The sequence below is a fragment of the Tilletiopsis washingtonensis genome, assembly GCF_003144115.1.
Source record: "Tilletiopsis washingtonensis strain MCA 4186 unplaced genomic scaffold FA09scaffold_2, whole genome shotgun sequence".
Taxonomy (NCBI): Eukaryota; Fungi; Basidiomycota; class Exobasidiomycetes; order Entylomatales; genus Tilletiopsis; species Tilletiopsis washingtonensis.
This window is the reverse complement of record NW_020311999.1, coordinates 171,858-183,198: the sequence shown is the minus strand read 5'-3', so window position 1 is coordinate 183,198 and position 11,341 is coordinate 171,858. Positions and strand designations below refer to the sequence as shown.

The 11,341-nt window shown below is 66.4% G+C and overlaps 4 protein-coding genes across 4 annotated transcripts; 2 read left to right on the top strand and 2 right to left on the bottom strand.

Annotated features, from left to right (window-relative positions):
• The first annotated feature begins 283 nt into the window (after nt 1-283).
• Nucleotides 284-4,016, top strand: FA09DRAFT_303804 (putative RPN2-26S proteasome regulatory subunit). The gene is made up of 5 exons (XM_025740451.1): nt 284-370; nt 426-543; nt 641-810; nt 876-1,138; nt 1,249-4,016. Exons 1-5 carry the CDS (start codon nt 346-348, stop codon nt 4,006-4,008), a joined length of 3,336 nt encoding a protein of 1,111 aa, XP_025600986.1. The 5' UTR covers nt 284-345; the 3' UTR covers nt 4,009-4,016.
• A 134-nt stretch (nt 4,017-4,150) lies between these two features.
• FA09DRAFT_327435 (WD40 repeat-like protein) lies at nt 4,151-7,202 on the bottom strand. The gene is made up of 8 exons (XM_025741400.1): nt 6,975-7,202; nt 6,239-6,307; nt 6,037-6,138; nt 5,634-5,979; nt 5,451-5,571; nt 5,234-5,385; nt 4,858-5,172; nt 4,151-4,801 (listed from the first exon to the last, which is right to left on the bottom strand). Exons 1-8 carry the CDS (start codon nt 7,182-7,184, stop codon nt 4,176-4,178), a joined length of 1,941 nt encoding a protein of 646 aa, XP_025600985.1. The 5' UTR covers nt 7,185-7,202; the 3' UTR covers nt 4,151-4,175.
• A 112-nt stretch (nt 7,203-7,314) lies between these two features.
• Nucleotides 7,315-8,785, top strand: FA09DRAFT_327434 (hypothetical protein). Its single transcript, XM_025741399.1, has 5 exons — nt 7,315-7,822; nt 7,891-7,984; nt 8,042-8,297; nt 8,498-8,514; nt 8,571-8,785. Exons 1-5 carry the CDS (start codon nt 7,354-7,356, stop codon nt 8,743-8,745), a joined length of 1,011 nt encoding a protein of 336 aa, XP_025600984.1. The 5' UTR covers nt 7,315-7,353; the 3' UTR covers nt 8,746-8,785.
• Nucleotides 8,786-9,016: 231 nt separating this feature from the next.
• FA09DRAFT_344865 (putative isovaleryl-CoA dehydrogenase) lies at nt 9,017-10,915 on the bottom strand (the record flags this gene model as incomplete). Its single annotated transcript, XM_025744662.1, has 9 exons — nt 10,593-10,915; nt 10,207-10,453; nt 9,956-10,149; nt 9,780-9,873; nt 9,595-9,698; nt 9,447-9,529; nt 9,248-9,304; nt 9,061-9,188; nt 9,017-9,026 (listed from the first exon to the last, which is right to left on the bottom strand). The coding sequence occupies exons 1-9, from the start codon at nt 10,897-10,899 to the stop codon at nt 9,017-9,019; spliced, it is 1,224 nt and encodes a 407-aa protein (XP_025600983.1). The 5' UTR covers nt 10,900-10,915.
• Nucleotides 10,916-11,341: the final 426 nt, after the last annotated feature.

The following is an 11,341-nucleotide window of genomic DNA, read 5'->3' as shown; positions in this document are numbered from 1 at the left end:
GTGTGTGCAGATGAGAGGCGGACAAGACGAGAGTGAGAGGCGAGACGAGACGGTGAGAAGGCAGGAAGCGCCGCATGCTCAGCTCACGCGAGATGAGGCCGGCGGTCCGTCAGAGCCGTGCGGGAGCCGCGCCAATCTGACGCCGAAGCTCGGCGCACCGGGGCAGGCGCGGGAGTCGCGCGCGTCGCCCGCCAGCCAGCCTGGGTGCCGGCCGTCGGCCGAGCTGGAGCGACGTGCAGCGCTGACGAGGCTTGGGTGCCCTGTGCGCAACGCACCTCGACATGGAGCGGCGGCGCGGCCAACACCCTCTCGCCTCCACCCCATACCCACACCTCACCCGCCGCCATGCCCGTGCCCATCTCATCGGCCAGTGCGTGCTGCACACGTGGCACTCTGCGCCGCACTCGCTGACTCTTGCTGCACAGCCGGCGTCCTGGCGCTGCTCGACGAGCCCGAGCCGGAGCTGCAGGCCTACGCGCTGCAGAAGCTCAACGAGCTCGTGCCGCACTTCTGGGCCGAGATCGCAGATGCCGTGTCCAAGATGTGCGTGTCTGCGGCTACGGCGGGCGCTGCGGCACTGCCGCGTCGTCGCCTCGCGCTGCCGCCCGCTGCCTCACGGCGCTGACGCTCCTGCCCGCAGCGAGATTCTGTACGAAGACGCCTCCTTTCCCGCACGCAACCTCGCCGCGCTCGTCGCGTCCAAAGTGTACTGGAACCTTGGCGAGTTCGACGAGGCCCTTTCCTTTGCCCTCGGCGCAGAGAGTCTGTTCGACATCGAGAAGAAGGACGAGTACACCGACACGGTCATCTGTGCGTGCCTGCCCTTTCCTTCCGCCAGCCGTGGCCCTCGCTCACACACGCCTGCGCCACTGCAGCCAAGGCCATCGATGCGTACATCCTGCAGCGCTCCAGCAGCACCGCATCCTCTCCCGATGCACGTCTGGCTCGCATCGTCGAGCAGATGTTTGCGCGCTGCATTGCCGAGCGCGAGTTCCGCCAGGGCCTCGGCATTGCGCTCGAGACGCGCCGCCTGGATGTGATCGAGCAGATCTTTGGCGTCGAGCGCGACAAGGCACTGCTGCAGTACACGCTCGAGGCGGTCATGGGCTTTGTGACGAGCATCGAGGTTCGCAACCAGGTGAGTGTGCCGAGGGCTCGAGAGTGGCGCCAAGTGTGGAGCGCGTCGAAGGGCCGACGCAGCGGTGGCGACACGTCAGCGAGCCCGCCCCTGACACCTGATCTGCGCAGGTGCTGCACCTCCTCGTCAAGCTCTTCCAGTCGCTGCCGTCGCCCGACCACTTCTCCATCGCCCAGTGCTACGTGTACCTCGGCGCGCCGCAGCTGGCGTCGGCGCTGCTCTTTGAGCTCGTCAGCCGCGCCCACACCGACGCCTCGGCCTCGGCCATGGCCAACACGGAGAACGACCCGCTGCTGGTGGCGTACCAGATTGCATTCGACCTCGCAGAGAGCGCCACGCAGGAGTTCCTCGAGACGGTGCGTGCCGACCTGCAGAGCAAGGCTGCTGCGGCACCGGGCGCCGCTGCGCCCAAGGCCGAGACGTCGACCGGCGAGGACTCGGACATGGCCGCGCCGGCCGCGTCTGGCGCTGCCGAGGCCGAGGAGGGCACGCTGGCGGCGTGTCTCTCGCGCATCCGCAGCATCCTGCTCGGCGAGGAGTCGATCCAGCTGTACCTGGACTTCCTGCAGCGCTCCAACCGCGCCGACCTGCCCATCCTCAAGGCGACGAAGGAGGCGCTCGACGCGCGCAACAGCGTCTACCACTCGGCCATGACGTTTGCCAACGCGTTCATGAACGCCGGCACGACGAGCGACCGCTTCCTCCGCGACAATCTCGACTGGCTGGCCAAGGCGAGCAACTGGAGCAAGTTCACCGCCACGGCCGCGCTCGGCGTGATCAACAAGGGCAACCTCAAGGAGGGCATCAGCATCCTGCACCCGTACCTGCCGCAGGACGGGCGCGCCGGCAGCGTGTACAGCGAGGGCGGCTCGCTCTTCGCCCTCGGCCTCATCCACGCCAACCACGGCAGCGAGGTGCTGGAGCTGCTGAAGAACACGCTCAAGAACAATCCTGCCGAGATCGTGCAGCACGGCGCGGCGCTGGGCCTCGGCGCCGCCGGCATGGCGACGGGCAACGAGGAGGTGTACGAGGAGCTGCGCAACGTCCTCTACACGGACTCTGCCGTCGCCGGCGAGGCGGCCGGCTACGCCATGGGCCTCGTCATGCTCGGCACGGGCTCGGAGAAGGCCGTCGACGAGATGCTGCAGTATGCGCACGAGACGCAGCACGAGAAGATCATCCGCGGCCTGGCCATTGGCCTGGCGCTCGTGTGGTACGGCAAGGAGGAGAAGGCCGATGCCATGATCGACCAGCTCATGGCCGACAAGGATGCGATCCTGCGCTACGGCGGCATCCACGCCATTGCCCTGGCATACGCCGGCACGGGCAACAACAAGGCCGTGCGTCGTCTGCTGCACGTCGCCGTGTCGGACGTGGCCGACGACGTGCGCCGCGCGGCCGTCACGTCGCTGGGCTTCCTGCTCTTCCGCAACCCGACGCAGGTGCCGCGCATCGTGCAGCTGCTCAGCGAGTCGTATAACGCCCACGTGCGCTACGGCTCGACGCTGGCGCTGGGCATTGCGTGCGCCGGCACGGGCCTCGACGAGGCCGTCGAGCTGCTGGAGCCGATGCTCAAGGATCCCGTCGACTTTGTCCGGCAGGGCGCCGCCATCAGTCTGGCCATGGTGCTGGTGCAGCAGAACGACGTGCTCAATCCGCGCGTGGCAAAGGTGCGCGCCGCGTTTGAGAAGACGCTCGGCGACAAGCACGAGGATGCCATGGCCAAGTTCGGCGCCGCCCTGGCGCAAGGCATCATCGACGCGGGCGGCCGCAACGTCACGATCGGCCTTCAGAGCCGCGGCGGCAGCAACAACATGCCCGCCATTGTCGGCATGGCGCTCTTCACCCAGTTCTGGTACTGGTTCCCGCTGGCGCACTTTGCCTCGCTCGCCCTCACGCCGACGGCCATCATCGGCCTCGATCGGCAACTGCGCACGCCGGCATTCAGCTTTGCCAGCAATGCGCGCCCCAGTCTCTTTGCCTACCCGACGCCGCTGAAGAAGGAGAGCGAGAAGAAGGTGGAGAAGGTCGAGACGGCCGTGCTCTCCACGACGGCCAAGGCGCAGGCGAGACAGCGCGTCAAGGAGCGCGAGAAGGCGAAGGAGGAGCAGGGCGACATGGACGTCGACGACGTCAAGCCCGCTGCTGCTGTCAAGACCGAGGGCGACGGCGACGACTCGATGAAGGTCGATGCGCCCAAGGCACGCCGCACCAAGCCGGCCGAGGCGGCCTCGAGCCAGATCTCCAACTACGCCCGCGTCACGCCCGTGCAGCTCAACTACATCAGCTTCCCGGCCGACGGCCGCTGGCTGCCCGTGCGCGCCGTGCACGGCGCCAGCAGCGGCGGTGCCAGCTGGGACGTGCACAGCACGGCGGCCGTGGCGCCGCGCGGCAAGCTGGGCTTCCTTGGCAACGCCACGCCGGCGCCGGGAGCTAGCGGCACTGTGACGCCGGCCGACAAGAAGGCCGCTGCTGCTGCTTCGACTGCGGCACCTCGCGCTGCAGCTGCGTCGACGCCGACGAGCGGCCCGACGCCCGAGGCGGCCCGCGCTGCAGCCGCCGCTCGTGCCGGCTTCGGCGGCGGAGGCATCCTGCTGCTGCGCGACATGCGCCCAAACGAGGCCTTCGAGGCGCTGCAGCTGCACCCTGATGGCGCTGCAGCGCCCGCGGCTGCCGCACAACAGCCGCAGCACCAGGTTGGCGGCAGCGAGATCTCGCCCGAGGACGCGGCTGCGATTGCGGCGGCCCTGGCCGGCGACGATGAGGACGATGATGATCAACAGACGGGAGTGCAGCACGGAAGCGGCAGCGGCCCGGCTGGCGGTGCTCAACCACCGCAGCCGCCCACTGGCGGCCCGACGGGGCACTAGGAGGGGAGGAGTCTGCGCTAGACCAGAATTGCAACCGAGTTCTCGTGCCCGCGTGTCATAGTGATGTGATGGCCAAAAGCTGAGCAGAGAGCTCTGCATCGCGGCGGCTTCCACAAAGCGAGCTCACACCACCACAGAGTCGTCTCTTTGCACGCTGATCTCATTGCTCAGCCCCCAGCGCCCCAGCGGCGCATCGGTCCCGCGCCTCTGGCCTGCGGCGGCGGCGGTCCCAGCGAGGGGTACTGCTGCTGCATGCCTTGCTGTCCTTGCACTTGCTGTTGCGGTGGCGGTGGGCCGCCATAGCCGCCTTGCTGCTGCTGATGCTGGAAGCCCGGCGGCTGTTGCTGCTGCTGGAAGCCCGGCGGTGCGTTCCACTGCTGCTGCTGAGGCGGAGGCCCGCCTGCGAAGCCCATCTGCTGATGCGCTATCGGCAACGGCGCCCTGCCGGATCCAGCAGCACCGCCCGCGCCTCCGTCCCAGCGCGGCGGCGGCACTTCCTGCTTGATCGCAGACGGACCATTGTGGTTGTGAATGCCTAGCGGCACAGGCGCTCCCGCGCCGCCAAAGCCGGGCGTGGCGGCGCCGCTGCCATTGCCGTAGCTCGGCATGCGAGGCGCAAAGCCTGCGCCTGGCCCGCCACTGCCGCCGCCGCCGCCCATGCCGCCGTTTGCTGGCGCGCCATTGAATCCTCCGCCGTGTGACGGAGGCAAGGGCGCACGCGAAGGCACGCCGCTGCCGTCGCCGCGAGGCGGAGGCACGCGGCGATTCGAGTTGAGGCCGGGAATGAAGTCGTCTGTGGAGGAGGGTCAGTGAATGCACGGGACGTAGAGCAAGCACTGTGACACGCACCGTCCCACTCCTCTCCGCCCTTGGCAGCGCTCTTCCATCTCGCCGCCTTCTCCAGGCCCGCACTGTCCCCTTCCTCTCGCCTGCCATCCTCCGGCCGTGCGCGCTCCCAGAAGCGCGTTGTGTGATCGTTGGAGCCTGAGGCGAGAACGTGGCCGAGGGGATGCCACGCCATGCTCCAGATGTTGGAGTCGTGTGCTGTTTCCATCGAGTGGACTGGCACGGTTGGATCGGAGGCTTTGAGCGACCAGAAATGCATCGAGCCTTCGCCGCCGCCTGAGACGAGAAGGTCGGGATGTGAAGGATGCCAGTCGAGCGCTGCCGGCGAGAGCAATCGGGTGAGCATGGAAGCGGGAGCCAAGGCGAGGAGATGACGCACAGCATGCCTCCTTCTGGTGCCCCTTGAGCGTGTACAACTCGGCCATGCTGCGAATGTCGTACAGCTTGATGGTCTGGTCCGTCGACGCCGACGCCACGAGATGGCCATCCAGGCTCCACTTGACCGCCTGCACCGTGTTCTTGTGACCGTGACTGAGCGCAGAGAAGCGGGTCAGATGCAGCCAGCGCCGGAGACGGAGAAGCGGCGGCCGACTCACAACGTCGCCAGATTGCCGCCAGAGCGCGGATCCCAGAATTTGAGCAGGTTGTCCTTGGAGCCCGAGACGATGAGGCCCTTGTAGGGATGCCATGCGACGCACTTCGCGTCCCATCCGTGCCCTGTCGACGACGTGGCTCAGCATTGCGATGCACACATTCACGCAAGAGCTCTTGCAACCCACCCTTGAGCGTCTTCTCCTCCCTCGCCTCATCAAACGCAAAGATCTTGAGACTCGAGTCGTCGCTTGCTGTGACGAATCTCGAGTCGTCCGGACTGAAGCTGAGGCCTCTCACCGCCTCTCGGTGCGCAGGGATGGCATGAATGTTGTTCATGTTGTTCTGGAAGTACTTGACGACGCCGCCCTGATCGGCACTGAGGATCCACGTGCCGGACTTGCTGTAGAGCAATGCGCGGATCGGATGGTCATGTGCTTGGAGGATCGTCTCGAAGTTGAACGTGAGGCCGTTCCAGAGGGTGAACTCGCCCGATTGAGAGCCGGTCAGCAGGCGGCGTCCCTCGGGAGTCCACTGTGTGCGCGAGAGTGAGATGCTGTGTGCAGGAAGCGAGAAGTGCAGGAAACGCACTTGACAGACGTTGACGGGACAGCGAATCTTGTTGGTGCTCGTGTGCACCAGATTCGTCGTCACGGCCTGGCTGGATTCTGCGTATGCGGCTGGCGGCAGGAGCTGGGTAGAGAGAGGAGCACACGCTGTGTTCAGCTGACGTGCCACGTCCGATTTGCAATCTGCCGCTCGCCCAGCGTGGAGCAGCACAGCGAAAACTCACATCGACGATGTGATGTGCGCTCGGGAGAAGAAACTTGTCGTCGCGCACACATGTGGCTGTTGCTCGTCGCTGAGCAGAGAGCCGAGTGAGCAACGCGTGGCCTGAGGGGGGCGAAAGGAGCATCGACCTGAGGCGCAGTCCTTCCCTGGTACAGGCAGCGGACGCGGCGCATGCGCAGAGAGACAGAAATACGACCTCGGACAAGCCAGGGACGCCAGAGCGGAAAGTCTGACGTCTGCTGCTCGCGAAGGCCGAGCGCCCCATGAGGCCAGCACGGGCTCATTCCCTTCTCTTCTCCCTCTCACTCCCTCTTTGCTGTGCGCAGAGGTTCCCAGCGCGGCCACGACGAGCTGCGCAACGTCCGCAGCATCTCTCCTCGGCTAGTGTTCGGGGTGCGGTCACAGCACCGATGCGAGTCATTTGTTGCTTCTCGCACGCAGAGAGAAGAGCCCTGCGCCCCGACCCATGTCCACGCGCGATGAAGCGGCACTCCACGTAATGCTGCCTCGCTCCGCCTGGAGTGCGCCTGCTCCGTTGCGTCTGCCTGCCTCCTCCCGCCCTCATTCCGCTCCTCGCTCTCCTTGCGCTCGGCCCGCGCAGCTCTGCGCTTGCGTCTTGCGGGAGCTCGAGGCGGACCCTCGGCCGTAGCCGCCCGCGCGCCATCTGAGTCTCGTGCCTCTTCGGCGCCTCTCTCGTGCCCTCTCGCTGCCTTGTCTGCCCTGCGCTGGCCACTCACCAGGCCCCAGCGCACCATGCCCGGGTGGTAGTCGACGGTCCTGCGCTGCATGAAGCGCCTGATGCGCCGGCCCTCGTAGCCGGCCGCCTGGGCCGCCGCAGTGGCTGCCGCCTCATCCTCTATCCGAGCATCGACGGGCGGCGGCGCGGGCGCCTGTGTCGCGTGCAGCGTTGGCTGCCACCGCGTGGGTGGCGGTAGCGTGAGGGACATGAAGAGACAGCGACGTGGTGGTGGAGAAGAAGGCAGCGACGCGAACGCCTAACGGCCGCAAGGCGCGCGCCGCGGCGCTGCGCGATGTGCCTTCCCTTGCGCACGGCGCGCAGCGTCTGCGCTCCGCACCACCACCGCCTCCTCGTCGCCGTGGCGCACGCTGCCCGGCATGAACACGCCCTCCTCGTCGCTGCTGCTCTCGCAGACGCTGCACACGCGCTACCCGCACAACACCTTCGCCTTCGAGGCCTCGCTCTCCGCTGCGCCTCACAACCTCAAGCTCTCGCTCGACGCGCAGCTCTGTCCCGCCTATCTCGCCTCGCTGCAGGGCGGCCCGCCCTGTCCGCTCGGCGCCGGCTGTCCGCTGCGCCACATTCCGCCGTCGTCGCAGAACTTTCGCCCGCCGGCGCGCGACCCGCATCGGCGCACCGTGTGCAAGCACTGGCTGCGCGGCCTCTGCAAGAAGGTCGACGCCTGCGACTATCTGCATGAGTACGACATGCGCCGCATGCCCGAGTGCCGCTTCTTTGCCACGTTTGGCTTCTGCAACCAGGCAGAGGAGTGTCTCTATCTGCACGTCGAGCCGGCAAGCAAGCGGCGGAAATGCGAGAGATACGAGAGGGGCTTCTGTCCCAAGGGTGAGTTGGCGAGCGGCGACGAGGCATGACGAGGCTCCGGCAAGCTGATGCACGCTCTCTCATCACAGGCCCAACGTGCGAGAAGAAGCATGTCCGTCGCCCCGCCTGCCCTCTCTACATCGCCGGCTTCTGTCCCAGCGGCAAAGAGTGTCTCCTCGGGCAGTGCGTCCTCCTCCCCTGCACATCTCCTTCTCCGTCGGCTGACGTCTATTCCTCCAGCCCAAAGACCAATCCGCCCTCTGCCGCCTCGCGCGCCTCCTCGCCCATCCAGACACACAGGCCCATGACGCTCGAAGAGGCATTCGGACAGCCGCACGGCGAGCGGCGCTACGCTACGGGCGGCGGAGGCGGCGGGTTTGGCGGGGATAGAGATGGAGGAGGTGGAGGCAGGGGAGGCAGAGGCGGAGGGAGAGGAGGGTACGGTGGAGATAGAGGAGGCGATAGGGGAGAGAGGAAGGAGCCGATGTGCTTCAAGGTGAGTTTGCCGACCAGAGGATGCTGGGAAACGGACAGGCGCGTCTGGGCAAGGGAGTGGAAGAAGCTGCATGGGCAAGAAGGGCCACGTTGTGCTGCTTTTCTGGCGATCGCTTCACAAAGAGAGGTGCTGCGTGTGCTTTCTGAGTCCGAGCCTCTACTGATGACCCTCTCTTTGCTCTCTCTCTCTCTCTCTCACAGTGCGGCGAGATGGGCCAGTACGTGCCTCGCCTCCCCCTCTCCCTTCTTCCACTCGCTGACCGTGCGTACACAGCTTCGCGAATCAATGTCCCAATCCCGCGCGTCCGGGCAATCGCAATCCCGAACGCGGACCCGTGGTCGGGCCTGGAGGAGGCGGCGGTGCGGGAGGAGGAGGAATGGGCGGCGCGGGCGGACCACAGAGAGGTGGCATGGGAGGCGGAGGCGGAGGGAGGGGCATGCCGTACTAGCTTGCCTCTGCGCCCAAGGGTGGCAATGGCGAAATCTTCAGCAAATCGAGAAGAGGACGGAGCGAGCGTGGCGATGGCACAGTGACGTGTGTTCGAAGTCGCGAGCGGGCAGCAAGCACTGAGTGGCTGTACATGGTGGGGCATGAAGCGCGGGCAGAGTTGAGAGAGCAGTCTACCTGCTGCGCCTCTGTGATTGCGCGCAAGATTGCACCAGAGCGCTTTACTTGAACTCTGTCGAGGCGCGGTTTCAGCATGAGCTTTCTGCCGGCTCTCACTTCTCTCTGCGTTGTTCGCGCAAGCTCACCGTTGTTGAACTCCCTCGCGATCAGGAAGCGGCGAATCTCCTGCGTGCCGGCGCCGACGGTATACAGGCGTGCGTCGCGCAGGTAGCGCCCGACGGGATACTCGTTGATGTAGCCGTTGCCGCCGAGAGATTGCATCGCCTGCGAGCAAAAGAGGTCAACGCGAGAAAGAGTGGGAGCAGGAGGATGGGACGACGTACCTCGGTGGTCACCTCCACGGCTGCGTCCGAGGAGAGAAGAATGGCGCCGGCGCAGTCCTGTGGGCGCGATGAACGTCAGTCCTCTCACCTCTTTCTCATTCAAAGCATCAGCGAACAGAGGTCCCTATCGATGCAACCCCTTCTGCCCTGGACGAAATCTCCTCCGCCGTTGCGCCGCCTGGTCAGTGCCGCTACTCACTCTCCGGCTGATCTGGCCCGCATCACACGCGCGTCCCACCGCGTACACGTATGCCCGGGCAGCCGACATGTTCGTGTACATGTCTGCTCGGTGGCCCCCGCGTCAGCATCGCGGCAGCTAATGGAGCGCGGAGGGGCCAAGGACGCACCGGCAATCTTGCCCTGCATGAGCTGGAACTCTGCCACCTTCTGGCCGAACTGTTCCCGCTCGTGCGTGTACTTGATGGCGTAGTCGCATGCTGCCTGCATCAGTCTGTCGAGCGAGCAAGCATTGCTGGTCAGTTCCACTGCCCCGGCGCAAGGAGGCCAAAGAGGCGCGATAAGGGAGACTCACCCCAATGGCCCACCGGACAGGACGAGACGCTCGAGATCCAGACCGGACATGAGCACATTGACGCCCTTGTTGACCGTTCCCAGCACGTTGTCGCCTGCACCGCACCTTGTCAGCACTCCCTCTCTCCCACTCTATGGGCCTTCTCGCCTCGCTGGGCCTACGCGCGCCCGACTCACCAGGCACCACGACATCCTCAAACACGAGTTCACACGTCTCGCTGCCGCGCATGCCCACCTTGTCGAGCTTCTGCGCCGTCGTGAAGCCGGGCGTGTCGCGGTCGACTATGAAGGCCGTGATGCCTCGCGGCCCCGCGTTCGGGTCCGTCTTGGCGTAGATGACAAAGGTCGAGGAGATGGGCCCGTTGGTGATCCTGCAAGCCGGGTCAGCGCAGCAACGACGAGAGGGCAGAAGGAGAGAGGCGACGCACCAGAACTTGCCGCCATTCAGCACCCAGTCGCCCGAATCATTCTTCTTCGCCGTCGTGCGCATCGACACGACATCGCTGCCGGCGCCCGGCTCCGACATGGCCAGCGAGCCCACCTTGGTGCCCGCAAGCAGCTCGGGCAGATACTTGGCCTTCTGCGCCTTGGTGCCGTGCCGTGCGATCTGGTTGATGCAGAGATTGGAGTGCGCGCCGTACGAGAGGCCGACGGAGGCCGAGGCGCGCGAGATCTCTGAGATGAGAGCACAAGCAAAGGGGGCAAAGCGTCAGTGAGGCACCTCTCGCTGCTGGCCATGATCTCGCGCAGCGCCATGCTGCGGCTGCAGCGCAGCTAGCCACTACTCTGCATCGCCGCCACCGCTCAGACTCACCCTCCATCACCACACAATGCTCAAAGTAGCCCTTGCCCAGCCCGCCCTCGTCCTCCGGGACAGTAATGCCGTGCAGGCCCATGTCGCCGAGCTTGGTCCACAGATCCATCGGCGCCTTGTTCTCCCGGTCAATCTGCGCCGCGAGGGGCGCGACGACGGACTGCGCCCAGTCTGCGACGGCCTCGCGCAGCTCGGCCTGGTCGGGCGTCAGGCCGGCGAGAGGGGCTGAGTAGGAGGTGAATGTGCGGGCGGCGAGCGGAGTGGGCCGCGCGAGGCGGGGCAGGAGACGCGGCAGTTGACGCAGCATGGCGGGCAAAGCGAGATGTGGTGGTGGTGGAGAGGCAGAAGATGTGGCCGCCTATCCAGTCGTCGCCCGTGCCTGAGCTCATCAGCGACGTCGGCATTACCGCCCCTTGCGGCGCCGGCAGACGCGGCATCGGGAGCGGCCAACTCGCTGCGCGCTTCCCCGCGCCGTCTTGGCGGGCGGAGAGGCCACCGCGGAGGCGGCCCCGCAGCCCGGCCTCGGCGAGCAGGCTCAGCCGGCAGCCGCGTTGTCACGTGAGCAGCGTGCGCCCAGGCCGGCGCGCCTTGACCCTCGTTCCGCACCTTCATCGCATGCGCAGACTCGAGTCTCACATGTTCAGACGCTTCTCTCGCGACCGATTAGTCCTTCTCTTCTTCTCTCTCGAGGTGCAGGCTGCACCGCCGAGCGATCCGAGCACAGCGCAGGAGCCGCGGCGTGCGGCGTG